The sequence below is a fragment of the Drosophila rhopaloa genome, unplaced genomic scaffold (genome assembly GCF_018152115.1).
Source record: "Drosophila rhopaloa isolate 14029-0021.01 unplaced genomic scaffold, ASM1815211v1 contig_155, whole genome shotgun sequence".
NCBI lineage: Eukaryota > Metazoa > Arthropoda > Insecta > Diptera > Drosophilidae > Drosophila > Drosophila rhopaloa.
Genome location: NW_025335034.1, coordinates 7,377,291 through 7,404,455, shown reverse-complemented (window position 1 = coordinate 7,404,455; position 27,165 = coordinate 7,377,291). Strand labels below are relative to the sequence as shown.

The following is a 27,165-nucleotide window of genomic DNA, read 5'->3' as shown; positions in this document are numbered from 1 at the left end:
AGCATAAAAATATGAATTCCTTTATAAACAGGTTCTTTCAAGTATATTTCAATGCAAGGATTTTAAAACTATTTATAAAGACCTATGTTTGGAGCTCCTAACATTCTATAAAGAGGTTAAGTCTAGGGTCGCTAAGTCTAGTGCCAAATAGCCGGGTACAGGAGCCAGGAGTTAGCCAGTGTTCGATAACTATGCGGTGGGGCCTCCGCGTTGCCTTTGTTGCCCAACGCTGGCCGGTGGTAGATACTCTCGGTTTCCGCCTCCCACCAACTGAGATTGGGGCTGCTGGCCGAAGCCAGATACCACATTCTCGGGAAGAGCACCTGCAGCGGTGGCCAGAAGTCCGACGGCAGCTCCAGACGGCGGCAACCGATTGACTCCGGAACTCGGGACGATGGCGGGACGAAGAACGGCTCCTGCGCCATACGGGCTCTGACTCTGGCCGGCTGGTGTGGGCGTGGCGGAAGAATAGGAACCTCGGCCGGAATTATAGCCTGCCACTTGTGGCACTCCAGTAGTCCGAAGGGTTCCGGCCGTGGCAACAGGTGCTCCAAATGCTGTCGTGGAAGCTGCGGCCGGACGATACGGATTGTTCGCATTGGACGTTCCCAGATTGGAGCCACTTCCGGCAGAGTAGTCGTAGATATACGCATTATTCGCATATAAGCTGGGTGCCGAGACGCAGTCATATTGGTTCCACCACACGCAGACCAGTGTCTCCTGGCTGAAAACCGTGCCGTTGGGGCATAGGAAGGAGTACGTCCGGTTGAGGGCACAGATGTGAAACACCTGGCATTGAGCCTCGATATCCGCATAGTATCCGGGCAAGGGCTGTTGTGCACAGTCGAAGTTGGTGCGCGGCACCTGGGCGTATACGGGATAATCCACTCCGGCCACACCCGGAATGGCCGAGTAGTCGCCTTCGGAATCGTTGTAGTCACCACTGTCTCCAGTTCCACTCGGAACCCGAATGGCAGAGCCCCCTGGAGTACTCCCGTACTGGGAAGTTTGCGGTCCATAAGGTCCACTGCGGGATGATGGGGTGGGTATTCCGCCAGGTGAAGGTCTCCTCGGCTGACTGACCGTGTTACTGGCTCCCACAATGGCAGGAGCTCCAAAAGCAGTGGTTGCCTGACCACTGGGAGTGAATCCAACGGCGGGCGAGGGAAACAATCCGGCCCCGTACGCAGTGGGAGCCGGAGCTGGGGTCAGTGGAATGGCTGCGGCCGTGGGATAAGGACCAGTACTCAAGCGACCTCCAGCGGTGGCTCCGCCCACATTGGCCACCTCGGGACGCCCATAGTTGTACCCACTTTGAGCCTGCCAAAAAATGTTTTAAAAACCATTTGGGAACGGTGAATTTCAGAGGCACCTTCAGCACTCACCTGGACCTGCAACTGGGCCAAGCCACCGCTCCAGAGCAGCACCAGTACTGGAATAAATAGACGGCCCAACATTAACGCTTTCTAATCGTTTGTTGAATCAGGCGAAGATCTGCTCTGAGCTGTGGAACTGCCGACGCACCAAATGGAAATGAACGACCAGCCAGCCATCGATGGCGATGGCAGCGCAGAGTTTCGCAGCCCATATTAAGGCCAAGTACGTCGCGATTCTGGGCGCTGATAGCGCGGCTTAGACGGTTCTGCACCGCGATCTTTATTTATCAGCTTCCTACTCCTACACAGGTGGCACAGTGGGGTCATATCTTAGCTAAGGTACTTAATTTACCAAGCCTTTCGCCTTTAATTAAATTGAATGGGTATAGTATACCCAAAAAATGAAATCATACGAATATTTCATCATCAAATTAATAAAGGATATTTTGCAACTGGAAAGATCAATTAAATCAAAACTTGTCAAATAATATTTTTTAGTTAAAAATATTAAATAATGAAGATTAAAGGTATTTTATCTTAATTTTAAATGGCTATTATGTATGTATATATATTTTCAGTAAATCTATTTACTATTTAAATCTTCATTAATTTAATTTAATTTCAGTTACATGCATCAACAACAAAAGAATGTTAATAATGCAGTAATGATTTTGTGTCCTCATATTCTATGCAAACCACGAGAGAAAAAGCTAAGCTTCTTAAGTTTTGTGTGATTTAAAATTCTGTTCCTTAAACAATTTCATCAGTAAGTGCATTTCCTACTGTCTTGAACCCTTAACTACTGAAGTTCCACTGTGCCAATTGCAAAAATACCGCACCGCAACATCAATTGGCTGCCAAGAATTGCGGCAGTCGGTGGGCCAACGGCAAGACGCATGCCTCGTAAATATGCAAGGCAGCAAAAACTTAGACAGACAGACGCCCCTCCAAAGGAAGTGCTAATAATGATGAGGCGGACAGCCGATCGCTCGTCACTGTTGAGTTACGCGCCGTAGTGGGTTGGGTCTGGGTCAGCGCCGACTTGTTGGCCAACTCACCTGCCAAAACGCACTGGCAGCGTTGCAGGGGCACTTGCACCATGCTGGAGATGATTCCGAGCTTATGAGTTTATCCTAGTCAAATACGGTGTTAATCCTTTTCGCGCGACGACCTGTGAACTGTCCAAAACTTGAGAGGCAACTGCAAGCCAACCTAGAACGCTGTTACAAATTTATACCAATTTCAAACCCGACTTGGATGCGGCATCTTTGCCATATTTATGTGGCAGCTGCCCCAAAGACCGACGACAATTCGTCAGTTCGTTTGTGCTTGCGCTTTACCAGATTTACGACGCTGGATTATCCATTGTTTGGTTCTGCGGCCAGTTATCAGAATTCATATATCACCGAGACCCTACATGACGTATACGTAATATAAGTTACGTGTACAATCAATTCAATATTATGGCCTTTTCAAGTGCATACGACTTCAATTTGATTCGACTTGTCCTTGAGTGCGGCGAATTAGATTCTCTTGCAAATGCATTAAGCAATGACAAAAATATTTAAATTTCGCCTGATTATATGATCGTTGCATGACTTTGGCTCGGCTCGACCTTAGCAAAGATTTATATTAGAGCTGGAAAACGCAACAGCCATTGGATTTGTGTCAAGGCGTATGATGGGATCTTGGGACTGCCACGGTTAAATTATTTGAGACCCCAACTAATGTAGTAATGATTTAATCAGTTTGCCAACCAATTTCCATTCATCAACCATTTGGATCCCGTCTAAAACAGCATTTCGGTTAATCTTCTTTATATACTTTTATATGTACTTTATTAAGTTTAAATAAATATTTACAAACAGACAGCAAGACGTACAGATTGTTCAAATAGATCGCTCCTACTGGATACTGAATGGAAAGTGTTCTCGTTCATTAAGACTAAGCAGTAAGAAACTAATTTAATACAACTCTCGATTAAACTTAAACGGAAACGTCTTGGCTGGGCATCAGGAACAACCAAGTCTATGCCTGTTTCGGGCGTGGGAGTATTTCAGGGCTCTCATCTTCGAGTATTTCGATTACATATTTACAAACTAATTGCGCAAATTGCATTGGCTAAACGAAGTCAATTAACAAGTAACTGGTTCAAATATATAAATCATAAGGAAGGAAGGTTTTAAATGGTAGAAAATAAAACTGAACTGAAGAGAAGGGAATGGAGTTGACTAAAGTTAGGCATTAACTCGCAAGGTCTAGGAACCGCCACCGCCCTCGCTCTACCGCCTGCTGCTAAACTTGGACGCTAGCGAATATAATGACTTGAGCAGCTCCAGGGCCCGCCGATCCGAGTTGACCTCCAGCAAAGGAGCCGTCGTCGTCGTGGTCTCCTCCAGATCCTCGACGCGTATCTCGAACTTGGTTGTCTCCTCGTAGCTGCCCGCCCCCAATCCTGTCGTGGTGGGCACATCCGTAGTCGTCGTGTAGCCCGGAGTAGTACTGGTAAAGTACTCGACTCCTGCAGCGCCACCTCGTCGGAATGTGGTTACTGGGATGCGGTTGGTAGTGGTGGTCAGCCTCTGCCTGGAGGTCTTTCCTCCAGCCGGCGTCTTGCTATCGATATCGATGAGTGCGTTCAGCAGGTGCTTCCTGCTCCTTTCCAGCGCCTTGCCATTGTGGTCATCACAGGTCTGGATAAGCAGCAGCAGCAGACTGAGCACCTGGCGATCGTGCTCCGCCTTGGCCATCACGTTGCGGAGGTGCAGGGCCTCCTGTTCGTTGAGACCGCCAAACAACTTGTTGGCAATCCTCTGGAGACCACTACTGGAGGGCAGAGCATCCCTAGGAATGTCGTAGCTCCGGAAGATGTCCTCCCACTCGTAACGAGGGGGCGTGTTTGTGGTCACCCTGAAGGCAAACGGAGAAGCTGTTGTGGATGTCGAGGTCGTGGTACTGGTCGTAGAAGTCCTCTGCATCAGACCGTCGTTGATAGTCAGAGGATCCAGGAAGTCGGTCTGCGATTTCAGTGCCCACGGGTGCTCAGTGGGCTTGTGGGTAGTAACTAGTTTCTGGGGCCTAGCATCCTTGAGCAGATCGTTGCGAGACTTTACGAACGATTGCGTTTGCTGTTGCTGCAGAAACTCCTCGCCAGAGTCCTGACTTGGAGGCGAAAGTTCCCCGGAGAACTCCAACTCCTGTCCGCGAATTGTGCTACCTTCGTACACCTCGGTGGTGGTAGTGTAGTCTGGAGCTGGGGTCGAATCGAATTTGTGGTTGATCTCCGCTGCAATGCTATTGGGCGTGGGCGTTGTAGCCTCGGGTAATCCCTTAGTGGGCAGATAGTACTTGGCTGTTCCATCGCTGAAAAGAGAGGGATCCGTGGTAGTGACGGGTCTGAAGTTAGGTGTACTTGGAGGTTCAGTGGGACGAGCTCGCGCAGCCAACTCTGCACGGAAAGTAGCTGGGTTGTCGAGGTAACTGGAGAGAGCATTGGAGAAGATTTGGGCGATCTTACGAGACTCTGGTTTCTCCGCCAGGGCACCAACAGTGGATCCCGTGCTTCCAATCTGTGGGAACTGCTGGTACTTCGAGCCAGGTTCGGGTTGAGTTTCATTGGGCTGATTAGAGAGTAGTCCTGAGCTAATGTCGCCCTCTCCAGCACCGCGACCTTGTGCAGGTTTAAGGCCAAAGAGGTTGCTGTATTTCTTCACGGTAGTATCACTTAGCAGACTCTTTTTGATGTCATCCGCATTATCACTAATGGCTGGGGGATTCTCGGAAGTGGTCAGCAACGCAGTGGTGTCCGATGGCTTTATAGTGGGCAGTGGGGGTGGCTTTACAGATAGTTTGGTCTTCACACCAGTCTTGTCTGGCTTTTCCGACTTCTCTGGCTTGCCCAGTGCATTTGCGGTTTCATTATGTTCCTGTGCAAAGTACTTGGCAAAAGATACAAGTGCATCTGGTCCTGACGAAGGTGGAATCTCCAGGCCAACTCTAGCGGGAGCTGCCGCTGCAGCATTTAACTCCACGTCTTCAAACTGATCTTTCAGAAGGTTCATTGTCTTCAGCATTTCCTGCACATTGCGGTAGACAGATTCATCCTTCACGGGATTCGGGGCGAAGAGTAGAACATCTTCTCCAGCTGCAGCTGCCGCATTTCCCCTTGGCGGCTTTCCACTCTTGGGCAGATAGGTTGGTCCGCTGCTGGTGGCCGATGTAGACGGTGTGGTTGGCAGATAATCGCGACTATCAGAGGGCTTTGCTGGGGCTCGGAATTCCCCGGAGCTGGCCACATCGTAGTGGTGCCTCATGCCAATAATAACAGGTTTGAAAGTGCTGTCTAGTTCGATACTGGCACTGGTGGGTCTAACCTTGGGTGCCACAGAGGATTCAAGGAAAATACCAGAGCTGGCGCCGCCAAATCTATGGGGATTGGGTGTCGTAGCCACATGACCACCCTTGATGTGGTTGAGCTGTCCGTCGGTGCTCTTCGACTTCACCAAACTGGGAATAGTGGGAGTGTAGAAAGGCGTGGTTTTGCTGGGTTCCAGGCGGCGCACTGTGGAATGGCTTCCGGTGGAGTAGTGGGGCGTGGTTTGTGGCACAGATCGGGTGGAATGAGCCTCGAAGAACTCGGGCTTTTCCTTGGGTTGGCTGGGAGCCGTCTTCTCCTTCTCCTTCTCCTTGCTGTGCTCCTCGCTGCCACTGTAGCGATGCTGTCCTCTCTGGCCGTTCCGAGCTCTTTCGGTGGAGACACCTCGTTCTTGGGAGGCCACTGGTGTCCTGTTACGGGCGGGTTTCAGGACAGTTGTGTCGTCGTTACTGTTGCGATTTGGGCTACTGTCCTTGTTGGTTCTTCGCTTGCCGGATCCGCTGACAAATGAGGAGCTTTCGGCAGTGATCTGAGTCTCATGGTCGTTACTATTGCTGTCGATGCTGGGGAGAACCTTTCGCTGCTTCTCGCCAGACACATCATCAAAGTCCACACTCTCCACCGAGGCAGGAACATCCTCCGTGGAATCTATACGTCTATCGGAATTGGCCCGTGGGCCAGACCTTGCCTGACCAGCGACAGGAGTAACCTTTGGCTTGATGTTCAGCCCCCCACCCACTATATTGAATCCCTGAACGGGAACAGAGGGACGCACGCGATGCACCCGCTGCTTGTTGAGGATCTCGGCACTCTCTGCATAGTAACCCGATGATCCTAGGCAGTTGACCTTGAACCACCAGTCGCAGGTGAGCTCGCTCTGCTGGAAGATCGTTCCGTTGGGGCAGAGGAAGGAGATCTTACGGCCCTCCTCGCAGATATGAAAGACCTTTGGGAGAAAAGAACGTTAGTTAAATTTTCAATTCAGATTCAACAAATCATTGTCTTACCTGACAATCTGTTTCCATATCGGCGAAGTAGCCGTTGCCATATGAACGACAGCTGAACGATGTCTTGGGAATCCGTGGGTAGATGGGGAAGTCGATGCCCGGCCGCCCCACCACGCCCTGGTACACCTCATAGTCCACATCCTCATCAGAAGCACGCTTTTTTAAGTGGTGCTTATGTTCGTTGCAGTTCGTATGTGCCTCATAGCGTTCCTCTTCGAATTGGGTAGCGCCCGTTTGCTTGGCCAATATCCGGGCGGGAGTGCGATACTATATAGAAGAAGGAAAAAATATACTCTAAGTATATATTGAGCTTGATTCAGGCTTACCTTTGAATCTGCGCTCGTGAAGTCAACGAATACCAGTAGGAGAAATGCTGCAATGGTGAATTGGAAAGATGTATCAAGTAAAGCGTTATTAATCCACACATCTTTTAAATAATTTTTTTTAGATTTTGTGATTTTGATAACTATTTAACTGAACTTTAATATAATTATCTAAGAATATTTTAATTGTTTTTTTATATGAAACTTTAAAACAGTTTATAAAATGATTAGTTTATTATACCTGTCTAACGTTAGATAATAGATAATTATATAGTGTTTAAATTTAAGCGGGAAGATGCACGCTTGTTTAAGGTTTAATTCGAATTATTTTAATGAATCTTCTCGTGCTACACCGCGTGTATTTTCTTTGCGAATAGTTTGGTTAACGATTTTTCTGGCGTTCTATAGCGACGCCTGGTTCATCGACTTTTCAGGTTTGGATTCTCCTTCGCCGATTAGAATGTCTTCTTGATTGCGAGCCCGCAGACCTTGACTTTTCCATTCAACTTGGCCGGTAGACATTGCCAAATTACGCAAGACCCGACTACTGGGACTGGCTGGAAGTGACTGACCCCAGACCAAAACCCCTCCAAATGCAATAATTAAATTTTAAAGCATAAAAACAATTAAAGAAAGAAACAGAAATAAAAAAGTCATGATGAACTGCGGCTTAAGTGGCGGCCGACAGAGGAAGATGTCAGCCACAGAAGGCGCACCACGAGGGTTATTGAATAACCAAAATAGCCACAAGATTCAAGGCCCAGTTGCTGCATAATCACTGCGATTAAGTGAATCATCGAAGAAGACCCGCTGATGATTTCGTCGCGGGTGTTGCTGCCTTATTCAAATTAAACAATTGCCCATAATTTGTGCGAGCTGATTGGCAAGCGGGCTCAAATTTGAACGGCCGGCTCATCAAGCATACACCACGTTGTACTCGCATTAATTTCGGATCTGTCGTTTCATTACGTTTGCTTTTTCGATCGGGTTCGTGCCCCTCACAGCGGGATGGTCTGCCAACTTAATTGAGAGGTGCTGTCGATGGGCGCGTAATTACTCAAAGACGGCCCAGAGAAGATTGCTGGCCATTGTTGGTTTTATTCGCCCGCGAGATGAGCTGTCACTTATGCCCCCTTGGCATCTGGGTCTCGGCCAACACGCCCGTCCTAATGAGCCGTTAAAAATTGCATTTCCCAGGCGCTCGGCCGGCCTGGCCAATCCATTAATTCAAATCAAAGTCACATTTAATCTGAATCCGAATCTGAACTATGTTTCGGCCCCCTTTTTGTCGCACGCCAGTCAGCCTAATAACAAAAACGAAGAGGGCTCACGCAACTGGCTAAGACAAAGGCGCATTAACGCAATCTTGGCCGCTTTGCCGCCCACGCTTTGCGGCACACGCATAGCCATCAACCGTTAGCCGGTGATCTATGATGGGAAAATTATGAGTCGACAAGGTCAAGGATGTTGTCAGTTCGAAGAATGCCTTTTTTGTCCAAATATTTATTTATGTTTTCTTTTAAATATGAATAGAATAGACCGCATAAAAACTATGTTATGATGCTTATTACCGACAAATGCATAATTTGCGCAATTTAGCAGGAGGTGAATTCAAGTAGAAATAAAAACACCAAATAACACAAATACGTAATTATTCATACACATTTAAACATATTTGGTAGTTCAAAGTGGCTCAACTTAAAAGAAAAGGATTTCCAAATTAAAATGACAGTGATAACATTTGAATTTATTTTTTTGACTAATCCGATCTCTGCAATATGTATACAATTTCTGCATATAACCTTTTGAACTTATCAACTTACCGCACAACAAGTTGAGCTGCGTACACCGCATTTTGTATTTGGAGTTGCCTGAAAGATGGAGGGAAGAAAATAAACAAATCTTTAGTTAGTTAACAAAATTATGAATATTTATCGAAATTTGTCGAAAACACGTACACACCGCAAGGCGCCTTATTGGGTAATAGAAATTATACGAAAACAACGGCAGAAATAACAAATGTACTCTTGGCGGGGAAGAGTTGTCAATGTGCCGAAGAAGACAAACAAAGCGCAGCAGGCTCTCAGTAATTACATAACTAGACGCCCACAAACGCATGCAGAAATTAAAGGCAGTTCGTCAGATATATCTGCTCGCCATATAGAGATATTCAGAAACGCAGATAGTAGTCAGATATGCAGATTGGCAGTCTGCATTTGGGGCCGTGTGCATTGTGCCACAGGGTGGATGGGCCATAAATTATTACATTTAGGCTGGCCCAACCAAAAGCCGAATCGGCTGCCCAGGAACAGCTGTCAGGCGCCGAGCAGGAGTTGTTCAGTCAGTGGGCAGTCAGTCAATCCCTCAAGACATTCACTCGGTATCGTTCGCTTCCGTCAGCTCATTTTTGCAGCTGTTGTCGCTGCTGGCGCTGTTCCCGTAGTTTCTGCGTACTTTGCATAATTTCAAATAATTGTTTTAATTTGCACAACAGCAAACAATATCAAAACTTGGGGGAACGGAGACACCAGCATAAACAAGAGAGATCAACACCAACCGGCTTGCCAGGCGACACTCTTTCAATTAAATCATTTTCAATGGTTTGGGTAACTTGGCCGCCGTCGAGACAATAGATTTGTTTTCTTTACGTAACGCCGGTGTTTTCAATAACAATGCAAATCGAACAGAATCTCGATATTTCATTAGAAGCGAACATAAGTTTAAATTGAAATTAGCTGCAGCTACTCAAGACGGCGAAGATTCTGCTTTTATGCATTGTCTGCTGGGTTCTTCGGTTGCCGAAATTGCTTTTTGTATTTAAATTAGTTGATCGCCTTGGCGGGGTTCTGGTCTCAGTGGCTGTTTGCATAAAATATTCTCACACCTAAATTTAATTTCGTCAAAATAACGAAATACACAAAATTAAATTGCTCCAGCGTCTTTGGTAATAGGCATGTACAAGGCTTGACATTAAAATTTAATAAAAATTGTAAATTAAGTCGATTAGCCAAGCGATCAGTTAAAGTTCAAGAGTTGCACTGTCTTGTCTGCAAAAATTTTAATTTCAATTCACGATTCTCGATATGCAATTACACGAATCAAGAGTTTGTCATTGTCAAGGCTTTGCCCAAACGAATTGAATTGCCTTAAATGGCGATTCGTCTTGCGAAGGTCAAATCGGATTGGATCATTTAAGAATATATATAATGGACGTTTTTATAAATTGCCATTAATAAAAAAGCTGCATCAATGAATTCTTCTCCTTCGTCAAGCACTTCCTTTTATTGTATTCATTGGATGGTATTAATCAAATTGTTTACACAATAATTCATAAGAAAGCGAGGCAAGAAACTCAATCATCTTAATCGCATAATGTGGCTGAAAAGTGTTCAACGCCAACAATGACAAATAAGGAAGTTTCGCTGCCGAATCATTGTCGGGTAACAAAAAATGTCAACGCCATGGCAAAGCAGGTGTTGTGCCACCACCAACAAAAATAATAAGCTAGCGCCGGCTAACTGCCTAAGTCTGAGGTTGCATTTTCCGCACCATGCCGAGGGTCTCCGCAATCAAAATTTGGTTCCGCCTTCAACACATGCGCAGACCTCCGCGGAGATCGGGAGTTCGGGGAGTTCAAGATGGATATGCCAAGGATCGATGCATCCAGCGATTGCCTGGGTCGCTTTTTCAGACCGAAGTGTGAGGAGTGCACTCCTCGCACTGCAGCCAAATGTCTGTTAAATCGTTTTAACCTTTTTGTCAAGTTGCCGCTTAACCTTTACGGTTGCTGAGCTGACATGAAGGAAGCATTTGTTTTTTCCTCAGCTTTTCTTGTTGTTTTTGCGTTTTTGGCGCTTTTTGCCGCATTGTATTGTGGCAAAGTGTTGAAATCCGCACAGTGAACAGAGCATAGAAACTAAGCCAACGCCAGGCTGCTGCTTCTGCTGCTGCTGCCCTCTTCTCCGTCAACCACATGTCGTATACGTGTTATTTGAAGATTTGATTTATTTGTTTTGGCTGTTCGTGTTGCTGGATTGCGGCGGCTTATCTGCCCTGTTGCCTTGCACTGACTCTTGTGTGGCCTTCTCCGACGACGGATAAACGGTTTTTATTTTACATTATTTGTAACTCGTGTGCAAGTGAAATAAAGGAAAATTTCACCTTTTACCGCTGCTCATTATGAAACGACTGACTCGCCTGGCCGGCCATTCCTGTAGCGAAAAATTGCATAAAGTCAGCGCATCTTCAATCGAAGACCCCACGATTAGCACAGCGGACTAAGGAAAATCTAAAACTTGATTGCGGCTTTTTGTTTGCGCAGCGCGATTGGGAGTGCCATGCAGGTGCGGATGGATATGCTGGTCATTTGGCTAATGGTGGGAGAGAAATTGTCTGCCGAAGAAAAGGCCGTTGGCATCCTTGGGAATAAATAAGTGAGGAAGATCTTAAAGAGAAACTTCAGTGTTCTGGTATTTCCATTTTATTAATTCCCACTTATTTTTTTTGGATTAAATCTACTTGCCTCAACACCAAATTCCAGTTTCCTGCCTGACTCATTTGTTTTTTGGTGTTAATCTCTGACTTAAGCAAATGTTATGCTAATTTCTCATAATTAATTACCAAAGTGCTACCAACATTCTGCTACACATCTAAATAGATTCTGTCATACTATTTTAGCTAAAGCCATAGCCAAGTTAAAACAAATCCAAATTAAAATGTTAAACATTTTGAATGGCTACGCACAGTTGTTTTCGTCTAAGCTTTTGGAAATAAACTGTGTGAAAAATGTCATTATAAATGCATAAAAGTCTAAGCTGAGCAAATGATTTGCCTCCAGCTGCGATTCCCAGGCAAATGTTTTGAAAGTGCCCGCTTCTCCGCCATTGTGAATTTTGTTTATTTATTTTACAGCAGATTTGGCAAGCATCATTTGTTGGTCTTTGTTGTTCCTAAAAGTCTTGCGAGGCGGGCAATTAAAATAGTATTTTATATTGGCACATCCTAGCGATTAAGATCACTTTTCAGGTCAGCCCAAAATAAACACCATTGTGACTATTTCGCCTTTATTTCACTTCTTTCTTAGACTTTCGTGGCCCATAAATCATTCGAATGATGTGCGTTTTAACATTTTCATAAACTTTCGGGCCTGTACAAATACTCATAATTGGATTACTGAATAAATATTTGGCGTTTTCCATTCAGGTACCTGGATCTCCGCTTTGAATGGCAGATGTTATAAGCGCTGAGAAATGGGTCGGAATCCGAACATGTGTCAGACGGATCAGAGCAAGTTCAAATGAAAAATGTTTGACTTTACTCAAATGAAAGAGGAGCTTAAGACAGTTTTTTAGGTAAACAATTCATCAATCACAATTCGTACGCTGAATTTGTGACACAACACGTACTTTGTGACATTTTGTTTGGCTAACAATTAATCATAAACCATTCAGGTATCCTTCCAATTCGCGCTTTTAAGTTCGGAGTTCGAGGGACAGTCATGAGAAATCAGAAGTGTGAATGTGCGTCAGACTAGACATGTAAATTTTGCAATAACGAGGCTTTTTGTTAAACCTTTTTGAAAAGTCGTAGCCCCAGAGATTCGGCAGATAGGCAGCCAGACTGCGGCTGCGGTTGGGTCTGACGATGCCTTTTGGCCCGATGTAAATGCATTGACCTACGTGGCGCTGATGCACCCAGACATGAGTGTGGTAGCAATTATTGCCACTGATGCTGTCGGGTCCGTTGTTATTCTTGCGGCAACCGCACAGTTTTTGGGACTCAAGTCGCCCGCGGGGGGACGGCTTGCGTTGCATTTCATAGCCGCCAGAGTTCGACGTGCTAATAGATTTTGAGGTCAAATGCAATCGTTTTGGCGGCTGCCGCTGCTGCTGGCCATTTTCCCGCCTTTGATACAATTTTCGGCCGCTTTTTGCTCAAGAATTCTTGTGCATTTCCGTGCAGCGTTTTTGTGCCGGCCACTCATTTGCAATTTGTGTAGCTGTTGGGCGAGAATGAAAAACCGAAATACCGTGGCGGTCGGAGGCATAGCAGAAGTCACTTTGACGCTTCGTGGCAGCCGCCTGTCAACTGCTTCACACTTGGCCCATTGAGGGCGAGTCGGAGCTTCGAGCGCATTCATGTGCCTGCGCTTAAGGGGAACTCAATTGGTTGGGGCCAAGCTAATTGCCGGCGATTTGTAATGCAGCGAAAATCATTTAGCGCCAAATGTGAAGATGATTTCCATTTTTTTGCCGAGCTATTTGCGTTGCGCCCCAGCAATTCTTCATGCAAGAGCTGCCGCAGGGCGGGATCTGCCATTGGCATCCGATGTTGGAACCTGGCCCATTTCGTAGACGTTCGAGTGCAGCCCCGAGTCTTCCAGTGGGCAGTGTTTGATGCTACTTAATTATCGGTTAAACATATTTTGTGTTGTTTGTTCAGCAGCTCCCCGAAAACTGTTTGCCTGCCAGATCATAAAAAGCTGTTGTAATAACGAGAGTACCGCTCACACTATAGTTAACCAGCCATACCATTAAAACCACCAAGGTAATTGCCGAGCTTCGGGTTACAATGCCATAACGAGGAGCTGGGGCCCTTAACCGGAAGCTACATCTACTTAATCCGAATTCGGGGCTCTGAGAATTGAAATCGAAATGTATAATTCAAGTCTTTTATGCATATCAAATATCTTCTACATAGCCAATTAGATATTGTTCTAATTGTTTTTGTGGCTCATTTATTAAATGAAAAAATATTGGTCTTTTAAAAGCTGTGTTCTAGTAGGAAAGGTACTTTTCTGGGCCTTAAAAATAATATTTTAAGCAGTTGAACCAGATTTGGCATTTAAGCAAAAGATTCAAGCAAAAAACTTGATTTTATGTGGATAAAACAATAGTGAATTAATGCGGCCATTAATTCATCTGTTAAATAAATGTGGGCAATTAAACAGAGTTTAGACGGTCAAGTAATGAAGACAACAAAAAAGGTACTTGAACAACTTGTAAGAACCTGGATACTTAATCGTTTTGAAATCAAATTAATACTCGTAAGCTAAAGGAAAACAGGTTACAAATAAAACAATCTATTTTGCTTTGACTTTGTGAAAGTATTACAAAAATATATATTACGCTCGGCTGAAGATGAACTCGCCTCAATCCGGTTCGGCACATCTAAGTTGCCAATCTCTCAAATCCTGTATTGCCTCCTCCAAGTCCGCCGATGTGCTGTGTCACCCATCGAAGGCACACACGCGGAAATTAATCCCCGCTAGTGCTCACATAACAATTGAGTTGTCGCCGAGGAGATATATAACTTTCTGTAGGATGTGCCAAGTTTTCACTAACAGCCGAAAAATATCAAAAGATAACAATTGAAAATGCCGCTCAGACAGTTTGAATTGATATGAGGCAATCTGCGGGATTCGAGCTGGCAAGCGCAATTTATGACAGCCGGGGCGGCATCAGACACGCCGGCAACAATTGCAGCAGAAAACCAGTAGCACCAACTACCAACTGCCAACAACCAGCCAAGTCGAGCGGCAATTAATAAGTAATTGCTGTTGACGGCGTCGGTTTGTTGCCACAGCATCAGCAGCAGAAACTATTGCACTTCGGATTCGTTCTTTTGTTCGGCTGGATTTAAGATTACGCATATGTGGGTCAGTGTTTGTTATCAGGGCGGCACGTATTTATGTCACCTGGTTAAATAACCAACTCTGGGCTTAATTATAGCCAGCAACAATGGCCAACTCTAACTGAGTCAGTGGGGCTTTGCGGCTTTTCTTTGCTGTGCTTTTCCTCGTAGAGATGGCCTTTTTGTGATTGCTTCAACTTGCACCCATCTTTATGCACTCACATCATATATGTGTTAGCCACACAGCAACCAAGATGCGAATTAGTTGCTTATTGTTTGAAGTAATTGTTTCTTGTTTGCCTGTTGCCGCGTAAATGAAAGTCATTTTTGATTTGGATTTGGTTATGACTTCGTTGTTCGTTTAGCGTGTCAGTGGCGGAAAATGAAAAAGTTTAAGCGGAAATCACCGGGAAAATTACATTTCTGTTTGCTCTTCGGTCAGAAAACGTAATCCGCAGATGTATTAAGATAAGTTCATAACTCAAAACACGATTCTAGAGTCTCTACTTCGAACTTTAAACAAAAGACTCAAGTAACGAACTTGACTTTGGCACGACAAGAAAAATGCTTTTGTTGCTTTTGCTTTTTTGCCATTTTCAAGCGCGCGTCTGTAAGCGACAACAAGTTTCCAAAATATCAAAGAGTTTTTTATACCCTTGCAGAGGGTATTATAATTTTGGTCAAAAGTGTGCAACGCAGTGAAGGAGACATCTCCGACCCTATAAAGTATATATATTCTTGATCAGGATCACCTCCTGAGTTGATATAGCCATGTCCGTCTGTCCGTCTGTCCGTCTGGCCGTCTGTCCGTCTGTCCGTCTGTCCGTCTGTCCGTCTGTCTGTCCGTCTGTCTGTTTCTACGCGAACTAGTCTCTCAGTTTTAAAGATATCGAATTGAAACTTTGCACACACCCTTCTTTCCTTTGCACGCAGTATATAAGTCGGAACGGCCGGGATCGGCCGACTATATCCTATAGCTGCCATATAACTGATTGATCGGAAATGCCATAACTCTGCTGTTTGTTAGGTTAGGAAGTTGGGACTTTCTATGGGTTTTATATTTGGCCAATCAATCCGACGTACCAAATTTCATAAGGATCGGCCGACTATATCTTATAGCTGCCATATAACTGATTGATCGGAAATGCCATAACTTTGGTGTTTGTAAAGTTAGGAAGTTGGGATTTTCTATGGGTTTTATATTTGGCCAATCAATCCGACGTACCAAATTTCATAAGGATCGGCCGACTATATCTTATAGCTGCCATATAACTGATTGATCGGAAATGCCATAACTTTGGTGTTTGTAAAGTTAGGAAGTTGGGATTTTCTATGGGTTTTATATTTGGCCAATCAATCCGACATACCAAATTTCATAAGGATCGGCCGACTATATCTTATAGCTGCCATATAACTGATTGATCGGAAATGCCATAACTTTGGTGTTTGTAAAGTTAGGAAGTTGGGATTTTCTATGGGTTTTATATTTGGCCAATCAATCCGACGTACCAAATTTCATAAGGATCGGCCGACTATATCTTATAGCTGCCATATAACTGATTGATCGGAAATGCCATAACTTTGGTGTTTGTAAAGTTAGTAAGTTGGGATTTTCTATGGGTTTTATTTTTGCCTAATCAATCCGACATATCAAATTTCATAAGGATCGGCCGACTATATTCTATAACTGCCATATAACTGAACGATTAGAAATGCCATAACTTTAGTGTTTTTAAAGTTAGGAAATTGGGATTTTTTATGAGTATTAAGAATGCATTATGAATGATTTTGGAGAATATAATTTGCAGAATATTCTGCAAGGGTATTTCAACTTCGGCTCCGCCCGAAGTTAGCTTTCCTTTCTTGTTTCGTGATGTTTTTGTGTATCAAACATGATTATGACTGTTGAAAGCTTTTGTCATTTGGTTGCCTTCGCGCGCTTGATTGTGCTTGAAAATATCAAGCAATATCGAGGAATGAAATGCGGAATATGTTTCTGACTTCTTTGATTTATTAAGTCGATTTTTAATGGTAAGCATGTGAGGTAGGCGTCTTAATTGGCTGTCAGCCGTCGGAGTTGAATCGATGTCTGATATTGATACCAATTTAAGAGAGTTGCCTTCTTAAGTAGTGCCCAATAAACGATTATTCTTACTTATTTTTATTTGTTATGAATGCCCGAGGGTACGGACGCAGTGTTTTTAATAGCAATATGCCAGTGGGAACTATTTGTGGCCATCAATTTATTGACCGACAACAGTTTTTTAATATTTCGCAGTGAGAACTTCAGTTTTAGATTCTAGCCTTGGCCGACACCTTTTGAAAATAAAAAACCCATTAGTGTCTTCAAATTTTTGTATGTTTTTTATGATTCATGAAGCCACCAACAACCTGTTCTTCGGTCGTCATTGCTAAAGAATCAAATGCGCATCCTTAGCGCGAGTCAAATGATGTCACTCGCCCGAATTAGATCCTGCCTAAGAGGTAAACAAACACAGAAGTGATTCAAATAATCTGGAATCAGGTTCGCAAGCAAACGTAAAATAACGAATTAATTATCTAGATATGAAAATTAGATAAATACAATATGCGTAGAAAGAAAGCGCTTTGCAAAACTTGTTCCGTCGTTTTATGACTAACTTTTTTCATTGTTGGCTAAATGAATGAGGGAACATTGATAATTGAGATTATTAGGTATTAAAACCAAATGTTATTTTGAACGCTTTTGTGGCAAAACAACTCGTGCTAATTAAAAATGTTGCTCTGCACCCAAAGAAGTACGATCTGATTTGTTGAGCTTCCAAAAAATACTCAAGTCTATAAAATGTTTATGTGTAACTCTCTGTCCAAATTGGAAACTTCTTCTCCATGAAGTTCACCTTAGACCATGCAGATCAAAATGCCATTCAGCTGGCAGCCCTAAAATGGCCTAAACATAGCATGTCAGGCCATGGAGGTCAGCATCTTGGCCTGACATTTAGCCGACTGGCTGGCCATACATTAAGCTAGAAACGGCTATGGCTATATCTGGGTGGATGGGGTCCATTAAAAGACTGACAATTGCTACGCAATTCGCGACGCACGTGTGTCTGATGAACGAGCGGAGTGCTGGCATTTAGTTGTTGAATGTATATAATGATCATATTTAAAATTGTGATGTAATTGAACGGTTTACGCACGCTAGTAAATAGCTATAATTTTAAAAAGCTTGATGCAGCATGAATTTGATAAATTATAGTTAAGTGTCTAAGTCAAAGACATCATTTTATTGCAACACTTCAGCACTCTCAGGAAAGTACCGTAGCAAAATTCACACAATTCCTTTGAAAAGTTCAAGTTTGTTGGTTTTTGTCTTCTAAATGTGCACGAAAAAGATTGACAAATGGGTTATTTATAGCTCAAGAGCACTCTACTGACATTTAGTCCGACGACAACAACGACTAAAAAAATTGACGTTTTTCCTCAAAGTTTTGGCCTGTTGCAAGTTCGTTGTCAAAGTCTTTCGGCTCTACAAATAAGCGCTCAGGGCGACACTTGCCGAACTGTTATAATTATAAAAAAATGATGATGATTATCGCTATAATAACTAGAGAAAAAATCCCAGTGGGTCCGCCTAGAATATGTTGAAATCTTGATTTGTAAAAAAAAATGCAAAAAAATACAAAACATGAACATTATTTACACTTCATTAATCACTAAAGACGGGCCACAAAAACAGCACCGGGCAAGCACCTTAGAGCAACAACAACAATTGTGAGGTTTTTGTTTTGTCTACAAGGAATCGTTAGATACTTTTACTCGTATCTCTCAGATGCGGCTCATTGGCTTTTCAGCGATGCGCACGCAGTGCCAGTTAACGCATCAACACTTGAATGGGATACAAGCTACACGACTACGGCGATTTGAGACAGCACTGCCTTAGTTGCTGGAGGGGAATCCTCCTTTTGGGTATTGTTGCTTGAATGACTTTTTAATTTATTTGCCATTTCTTTCGCTGGCAACGTTAATGAGCAGAGCAGACCAGACCAGACCAGCTTGGCAAAACTAGACCCGGCTAAGACTTAAACAACAACCACTCGCATTTTGAACTTTTATCTGGCCATCTGCAGACAACAACGGGCAAAATTATATTGTAGCATTTTGTTACATTTGAGGCAGCCGGCTTGGTTTTGTTTTATTTTCGCCTGCCTTCGGCTCGTCTCCCCGGTCAACTTTAACCTCCTGCCACATAAAACAAAAGCAGGGGTTCCCTTTCCCATCCCCCCACCAGCCACCTCTGTGTGGGTGTGTGTGATGTGAAAGACGTTAAGTCACACATTTGGCCTAAATTTGTCTTTTCTCCAGCCTTTCCTTTGTTCATTTGCGCCACGAGGCTGCACTGTAGAAGCAAAAAACTGTGGCACCTCTTGACATTTAAGGCCCATTTCCCAATTCCTGCACTACTTTCTGCGGCCCTCTGGCCGAGTTGCTCGCCCAGTAATCACAGGCTGAGCAGCAATTGAAATTATCTAACACAAAAATGCTGCAGCTGCAAATGTCTTTTTTCTTTTTTGGGCCCAGCCCCCTCCCAAGGGTTTGTTCTGACTTAAGCAGCCACCGCTGCCGTTCATCCTTGAACTGTGTGCTCAGACCCGCCAGCATTATCTTAGATTCGTTAATAACAATGCCAAGTCGAGGCAAGAATTGCGGTTGCAAATTTTGCAACACTAAATTTATGCAGTAAAAATTAGAAACCTAACAAAAATTGAAATGCATGCCGGCAATTTTGAGGCTTTTAATTGCTGTATCTATTCATCTAAGCAAGCCAACAATTTGCAAATTAATCATCAGCCAAGAGTCACCCAAGGCATATTGAAGATTTATGGAAATTGTTCGTCGTTTAATTTGGCTAGAATTAATTTGTTTTTACATTGGACGGTTGAAATACCAGAAATCAAACTACTACTGATAAATTAATGGAATTTACTAGAGATCCAAAAATGATGAAGTTATTATGTTTAATGGATTAATAATCGAATGCATATGGAGGCTGAACTGAACTTAAGAACTGTTTTTCAAGGGTACTAAAAAAAATAATTAAATGATAATAGTGTCATTTCCTCCGTTTTTAACTCATTCGTAGATTTGAGAAATCGTACAGGAATTACATAACATAATGAGCATTGAACGGTTGTCTAAAATATTAAGCGCATGAAAAAGATCAATTAGTTTAATTCTTCGTGCTTATGATAGGAAATAAAAGCATTCATTAAGAAGCAATGTAATTTGAAAATATTGTTAAGGTACTTGATTGCTTTTTATTTTAATTACTATTTTTGTGGTAGCTTAGTAAAAATGCAAGTTAACTCGCATAGCATACAAGAGGCCACATTATGCATCCAACGCATTGACATTTTACCAGCATCTTTTGCTTGCTGACTGGCCAAAAGCAGTAATAAAATTACGTAGGAAATGTATGCAATAAATCTAAGTAAGATGATGCTTTGTGAAAGGCAACGACTTGAACACATAACCATTTTATATCCATTCATGCGTACGAAAAGCGTTTGGCATTTTATTAGAAGCCTCGACGCTGTCGATCTATCGAGCATTCGAAATTCTCGGCTAAGTATTCTCAGCTCACTCACCTTTAAGCATCAGCATCATTGAATGTCAGTTTGTGGAGCAGTAACACTCGGGTAAGTCAGGCAACTAACTGTGGCAGCAACTCAATCTTCCACAGCTTCCTTTTTTGCTTTCAGTTTCGTGATTGAAGTAATATAGAGGTTTCGCCGTAAACTTATTTATGACAAAGTTTTCCGCTCTCCGACTGGGTTACTTGTAGCGTTTTGTTGTTTTCGTTTTTCTTGTGAATATTACTTAGATTGCTGCATATTATACGTTATTGTTGTTTATGTTGTCTCACTGTGCTCGATTATTCGGTTGTTATTTGTTATGGGCTAGAGAGGGATCAGGTTGTAATGCACAGATTATACGATTTAGTTGATGTTTTTGGAGGTAGCACAAAATCACTTCAAGCTGCTCATGTCTGCATAAGAAAGATGTCATTAAGTCGAAACATAAGTTTGGTAATTGCAAAGCAAATAAGTGAATTAGTACAAATATTGACGCAAGGTTTGGGCCAAGTTCAAATGCTTTTTAGGAAAATATAAATTAAATAAGTAAACTGCAGACTCAAGCGTAAAATGATCTTGTTTTTTGTATTTCCAAAATTTTAAATCATTGATTTAACTTGTTCACGATTTGTCCTAGAAAACTAAATTAAAGTCATTGATGCTTTAAAACTGATTCACAATTGCTCCTTAAAATAGTTTTGCTCCTTAAAAAATTCCATTTCGAGTTCACAAAAGTCTGAAGTATTGAGCACCAAGAGCACTTTATTTTTATTAAATGTATCACATCAGATTGGTATGAAAATACAGTAAGAGCCAGAGCCAGACGAACAGAAGACGTCTTCACCCGTACGATATTCACATTTGAATGTTTCAATTGGCAAATGCGGCATCCAACTTTAGTAGTTGAGCGGGCCGCAGACTCGAAACTCTGTTTAGCGAAAACGCTCGCAAAGCCACCGCAAACACAGCAAAAGCAAAGCCATTCGTCGTCGACGATCCGGACGAACTTACCGCCAAGCGAAGATCGCTGCCACATCTTCCTCAATTCCCAAAGAAGCCCGAAGACTGGCCAAAACCCAAAAGCAGCAGAAAAGGCAAGCAAAAGCAAAGTGTCTTTACAACCGGTCTCGCGATCAGCTGATCGCGGCGATCCAGAGAGGGGCGGACAGGCCGAAGACCACAGCACAGGTCTTCGGGTCCCAGACAATTTAACAGAGCCCCATCGATGAGGAAAACTTAACATTTCTGTTGGGCAAACGTATCTGTTACGTTCCTAACTGATATCTTAGGAATGTAATCAGTGTATCTTAAGTGTGAGATTTCCGATCATGCTTTTTCCACATCAGTCTTTAATTTATAAACACTTACAAATATACACTTATTTAACTCTTAAATATATATTTAAGGAGCAATCTACGTTTTTAAAATACCTACAAGAATGAAAATCACACAAAAAACCTTTTATAGCTTAAAAATTTGTGACCACTTAATTTCTGATATCAAATTTTGTGACGAAAAATGATTAAACATCCGAACAAGGAAACATACCATCCGGTGTACTACTTTTTTAAGAAATGTTTTTCATAAACTGGGGCATTTTGTATTAAGACAAATTAAAAACAAGAAAGAAAAGCTAAATTCGGACGAAGCCGAAGTTGATATACCCTTGCAGAATATTCTGTAAATTATATTCTCCAAAACTATTCATATGATGCATTCTTAATACTCATAAAAAATCCCAACTTCCTAACTTAACAAACACCAAAGTTATTGCATTTCCGATCAATAAGTTATATGGCGGCTATAGAATATAGTCGGCCGATCCTTATAAAATTTGGTAGGTCGGATTGATTGGCCAAAAATAAAACCCATAGATAACAAACACCAAAGTTATGGCATTTCCGATCGTTCAGTTATATGGCAGCTATAGGATATAGTCGGCCGATCCCTATGAAATTTGGTAAGTAAAATTGATTGAAAATAAAACCCATAGAAAATCCCAACTTCCTAACTTTACAAAAACCAAAGTTATGGCATTTCCGATCAATGAGTTGTATGGCAGCTATATGATATAGTCGGCCGATCCCGGCCGTTCCGACCTATATACTGCGTGCAAAGGAAAGAAGGGTGTGTGCTAAGTTTCAATTCGATATCTTTAAAACTGACGCTTATATCAACACCGGACGCGATCCTGATCAAGACTAATATACTTTATGGGGTCGGAGATGTCTCCTTCATTGCGTTGCACACTTTTGACCAAAATTATAATACCCTCTGCAAGGGTATAACAGAGCATCTTAAGTTTTCATTTTGGTATGTTCATTCAATTATGTTTTATTGAATAACTTTTGAACTGAGTCTTGGACTCGTCGTTTGACGCATATATCTCAATTAATTGTTCAAAGACTTCTAATGCACTACTTTTAGTTGAAATTATACACATTGTTATCAAATTTTTTGAATCGGATTAACTAAACGATATTTTATTTTTGCCCCTATGCAACATATAGTAATCGCTTCTGCACTCGTGATGCAGAACATTCTATTAAAATTACTATACATTAATATAGATCAAAGAATCAAATCGATTTCATAATTTATTTGAGATCTTTGTATTAAAACCATATTCCTTAAAAAGCTTAATCTTAATAATATCTAATATTCGAAATAATGAAATGTTTAGTAAAGCCGAAAAGTTCTATCTTTGCAAAGCAATTCATTATACCCTTGCAGAGGGTATTATAATTTTGGTCAAAAGTGTGCAACGCAGTGAAGGAGACATCTCCGACCCTATAAAGTATATATATTCTTGATCAGGATCACCTCCTGAGTTGATATAGCCATGTCCGTCTGTCCGTCTGTCCGTCTGTCCGTCTGTCCGTCTGTCCGTCTGTCTGTCCGTCTGTCTGTTTCTACGCAAACTAGTCTCTCAGTTTTAAAGCTATCGGCTTGAAACTTTGCACACACCCTTCTTTCCTTTGCACGCAGTATATAAGTCGGAACGGCCGGGATCGGCCGACTATATCCTATAGCTGCCATATAACTGATTGATCGGAAATGCCATAACTTTCGTGTTTGTAAAGTTAGGAAGTTGGGATTTTCTATGGGTTTTATATTTGGCCAATCAATCCGACCTACCAAATTTCATAAGGATCGGCCGACTATATCCTATAGCTGCCATATAACTGATTGATCGGAAATGCCATAACTTTGGTGTTTGTAAAGTTAGAAAGTTGGGATTTTCTATGGGTTTTATATTTGGCTAATCAATCCGACCTACCAAATTTCATAAGGATCGGCCGACTATATCCTATAGCTGCCATATAACTGGTTGATCGGAAATGCCATAACTTTGGTGTTTGTTAAGTTAGGAAGTTGGGACTTCCTATGGATTTTATTTTTGGCCAATCAATCCGACCTACCAAATTTCATAAGGATCGGCCGACTATATACTATAGCTGCCATATAACTGATTGATCGGAAATGCCATAACTTTGGTGTTTGTAAAGTTAGGAAGTTGGGATTTTCTATGGATTTTATTTTTGGCCAATCAATCCGACCTATCAAATTTCATAAGGATCGGCCGACTATATCCTATAGCTGCCATATAACTGAACGATTGGAAATGCCATAACTTTGTTGTTGTTAAAGTTAGGAAGTTCGGATTTTTTATGAGTATTAAGAATGCATCATATGAATAATTTTGGAGAATATAATTTACAGAGTATTCTGCAAGGGTATATCAACTTCGGCTCCGCCCGAAGTTAGCTTTCCTTTCTTGTTTTTTTCTTACTTTAATAAACTTTCAATTCTCTAAAAATTCTCAGAAGAATCTTCTTGAAAATGTATATATGTGCACATCTTCAATCTTATCCTTTTTTGTCGATGTCTTTATTCATCATTAACGGTTGATAATTAAACAAAATCAACCTCCTTTGCACTATTTCTCATAATTTGCATTAATTTCTGAGAACATTCAATTGAAATCGATTTCTGTCAATCAGCAAGATGACAGCTTGAAAATCCATCAACCTTTAATGATGGGGGAAGCACTTGCAGGGTTTTTGAGACTAAGACCAGGGGTCCAAAGTGGACGGTGGGACGTCGGCGATGAGCTGGTCGATGGCTCGATCGCTCGTGGAAGACATAACAAACAAAATCGCAAATTAAAGATTTGAAATGCCCGCAGTGACGACTTTTTGACTTGAGGCGTTTCTTGTTTCTTGGCTGGTTTCTCTGCTTCTATTTTCTTACGAGTCGCCAGACAATGGAGCAAAAGGGAAGACAGCTGAAGAGTTGACAGTGGACAGATTTTATTATGATTTTGGGGCAGCGTCGTCGAGGCCCAGCAACTCCTGGTTGCATAATATTGTTGTTTGATTTTGGATGGGTTTATCTGCGTCTCTCTGGCTCGGCAGCGACTACTTCTTCCTTCTGCACACGAAGCCAGATGCAGATGCCGATTCATTGCGCCTGCGATTATGGATTCGGTGTAGCAAAATGCTCAAATAATGGCAGCCGCAAATATTCCCACGAATCTCCAGCCATGGGGCATCGCGTAGCCAGCAGTAGCTATCCAGCATTGGATCATCGCCAATTGCTGCGGTTCATGTAAAATTAACATTGTATTCTAAACAAGAAAGGAAAGCTAACTTCGGGCGGAGCCGAAGTTGATATACCCTTGCAGAATACTCTGTAAATTATATTCTCCAAAATTATTCATATGATGCATTCTAAATACTCATATAAAATCCCAACTTCCTAACTTTAAAAACACCAAAGTTATGGCATTTCCAATCGTTCAGTTATATGGCAGCTATAAGATATAGTCGGCCGATCCTTATGAAGTTTGGTAGGTCGGATTGATTGGCCAAAAATAAAACCCATAGAAAATCCCAACTTCCTAACTTTACAAACACCAAAGTTATGTCATTTCCGATCAATCAGTTATATGGCAGCTATAGGATATAGTCGGCCGATCCTTATAAAATTTGGTACGTCAAATTGATTGGCCAAATGTAAAACCCATAGAAAATCCCAACTTTCTAACTTTACAAACACCAAAGTTGCGGCATTTCCGATCGTTCAGTTATATGGCAGCTATAGGATATAGTCGGCCGATCCTTATAAAATTTGGTACGTAAAATTTATTGGCCAAATGTAAAACCCATAGAAAATCCCAACTTCCTAACTTTAAAAACACCAAAGTTATGGCATTTCCGATCGTTCAGTTATATGGCAGCTATAGGATATAGTCGGCCGATCCCGGCCGTTCCGACTTATATACTGCGTGCAAAGGAAAGAAGGGTGTGTGCAAAGTTTCAATTCGATATCTTTAAAACTGAGAGACTAGTTCGCGTAGAAACAGACAGACGGACAGACAGACGGACAGACGGACAGACGGACAGACGGACAGACGGACAGACGGACATGGCTATATCAACTCAGGAGGTGATCCTGATCAAGAATATATATACTTTATATGGTCGGAGATGTCTCCTTCACTGCGTTGCACACTTTTGACCAAAATTATAATACCCTCTGCAAGGGTATAAAAATCAGAAGTGATGGTCGTAATGACCCGCCAGTTGGCGCTTCTGCCAGCTTAACGTGACTTTAATGGCGAGTTGGTTCTGGTTATTGCAGTTCCTTTCATTAAAAGATATTGACAATGTTTTGTTGTCTGCCTCATGCAAATGACTTTGAGTCTGCAGCTTTTCTCATTAACAATGGCATAGCGGGCTGCATGCAATCATAATGAATTGCTCAATTGATAACTTATAAACGATTTGCAAGCAATAAAAAGTATTATTTGATGCATCTTATTAGGCCTCAATCTTCTCCCATAAATGTTATTTTATTGGGGCCTAATTCTTATTAAACTAAATTTAAAACAAAATTCACATAACTGAATAAAAATAATCATGCAAATTATTAATTTTGAATAAAAAACACCCTTGAGGTCAATGAAGGATCTCAACATTGACACATAATGCTTAGCTAAACGTTTAAAGTACACATACATTTGAACACTCCCTTAGTGAAGCTGTGAACATTGAGCAACAACCTTAAAAGGTCGTTTTTCCATTTTGTTGAAAAGTGAATTCGAATTCGGTGGGTAAAGCCGAGAGACCGGCCAAAGTGTCAAATCATTGTAGAAGTATCTAAGAAGCCATCTAGCCTATATTTAACCCCAAACTATCCATCACAGAAGCATGGATGGTGGGCCCTCATGCAATCGCGGCGTTGCCGTTGTCTTTTGTGAATTGAAAAACCATTTAACTCCCCTTAATTTTAACGCCCGTTTTCTATGCCAACCCAGTTAGGTTGCCACACAGTCGCCGAGCCGAAAACAAAAGCGAGAAGCAGCCGAAATACGTAATGCAAGCGATAATTATTGCCTACAGGCCCCCAAAAACGTCTCCGGACAACCACCGAAAGAAGCCCCGAAAAAGAGCAGAAGCCGCCATGGCCTAGTCGTGTAGATGATTGAAAAGCGAAGAAGATTTGCATAGAAACGTGCGATTTTCTCCATGGAGCTAGGGGCCCGATCTTCTCGGTCTCAGTCATGCTGGGCCACCAAAGGTATCTGCCAGATACCCCGACTGATACACCCACACACGGCACTATGTCAACGTGCTCGCAGCCTGAGAACAACACTCGCTGCCTTCAATTACTCATTCATTCATGCCGTCATTCATTCGACTTGCGGCATAAGCCGCTTTTTTCTTGGACCAACGCAGCAGCCACAATTTGCTGATTTAATTGTTCACTGTTTTGGGAATCTCTGGCTGATATATAGGCATGGCATTGGTTTTTTCTTTGCTTAATTTGCTC

At 42.4% G+C, this 27,165-nt stretch overlaps 2 protein-coding genes across 4 annotated transcripts; both read right to left on the bottom strand.

Moving 5' to 3' along the window:
• Window positions 1–118: 118 nt before the first annotated feature.
• On the bottom strand, window positions 119–2,557 carry LOC108044021. Its single transcript, XM_017122870.1, has 3 exons — window positions 2,435–2,557; window positions 1,386–1,432; window positions 119–1,320 (listed from the first exon to the last, which is right to left on the bottom strand). Exons 1-3 carry the CDS (start codon window positions 2,475–2,477, stop codon window positions 190–192), a joined length of 1,221 nt encoding a protein of 406 aa, XP_016978359.1. The 5' UTR covers window positions 2,478–2,557; the 3' UTR covers window positions 119–189.
• A 716-nt stretch (window positions 2,558–3,273) lies between these two features.
• LOC108044030 (mucin-5AC) lies at window positions 3,274–21,177 on the bottom strand. 3 transcript variants are annotated; one of them, XM_017122881.2, is made up of 6 exons: window positions 21,134–21,177; window positions 20,341–20,652; window positions 8,905–8,952; window positions 7,085–7,131; window positions 6,759–7,025; window positions 3,274–6,697 (listed from the first exon to the last, which is right to left on the bottom strand). In XM_017122881.2, exons 2-6 carry the CDS (start codon window positions 20,357–20,359, stop codon window positions 3,659–3,661), a joined length of 3,420 nt encoding a protein of 1,139 aa, XP_016978370.1. In that variant the 5' UTR covers window positions 20,360–20,652; window positions 21,134–21,177; the 3' UTR covers window positions 3,274–3,658. The 3 variants fall into 3 exon arrangements, with proteins under 3 accessions (XP_016978370.1, XP_016978372.1, XP_016978371.1); XM_017122883.2 differs by having other exon boundaries at window positions 21,158–21,174; XM_017122882.2 differs by having other exon boundaries at window positions 20,341–20,741; window positions 21,134–21,168.
• Between the last annotated feature and the right edge of the window lie 5,988 nt (window positions 21,178–27,165).

Coding starts and splice junctions, on each gene's coding strand:
- LOC108044021 (XM_017122870.1), bottom strand. CDS start 2,477: ATGGTGCAAGTGCCCCTGCAACGCTGCCAGTGCGTTTTGGCAG. Junction 1,433..2,434: donor CTGCCAGTGCGTTTTGGCAG/GTGAGTTGGCCA, acceptor TATTTATTCCAG/TACTGGTGCTGCTCTGGAGC. Junction 1,321..1,385: donor TGGCCCAGTTGCAGGTCCAG/GTGAGTGCTGAA, acceptor ATTTTTTGGCAG/GCTCAAAGTGGGTACAACTA.
- LOC108044030 (XM_017122881.2), bottom strand. Junction 7,132..8,904: donor GCAGCTCAACTTGTTGTGCG/GTAAGTTGATAA, acceptor TCACCATTGCAG/CATTTCTCCTACTGGTATTC. Junction 6,698..6,758: donor ATATGGAAACAGATTGTCAG/GTAAGACAATGA, acceptor TTTCTCCCAAAG/GTCTTTCATATCTGCGAGGA.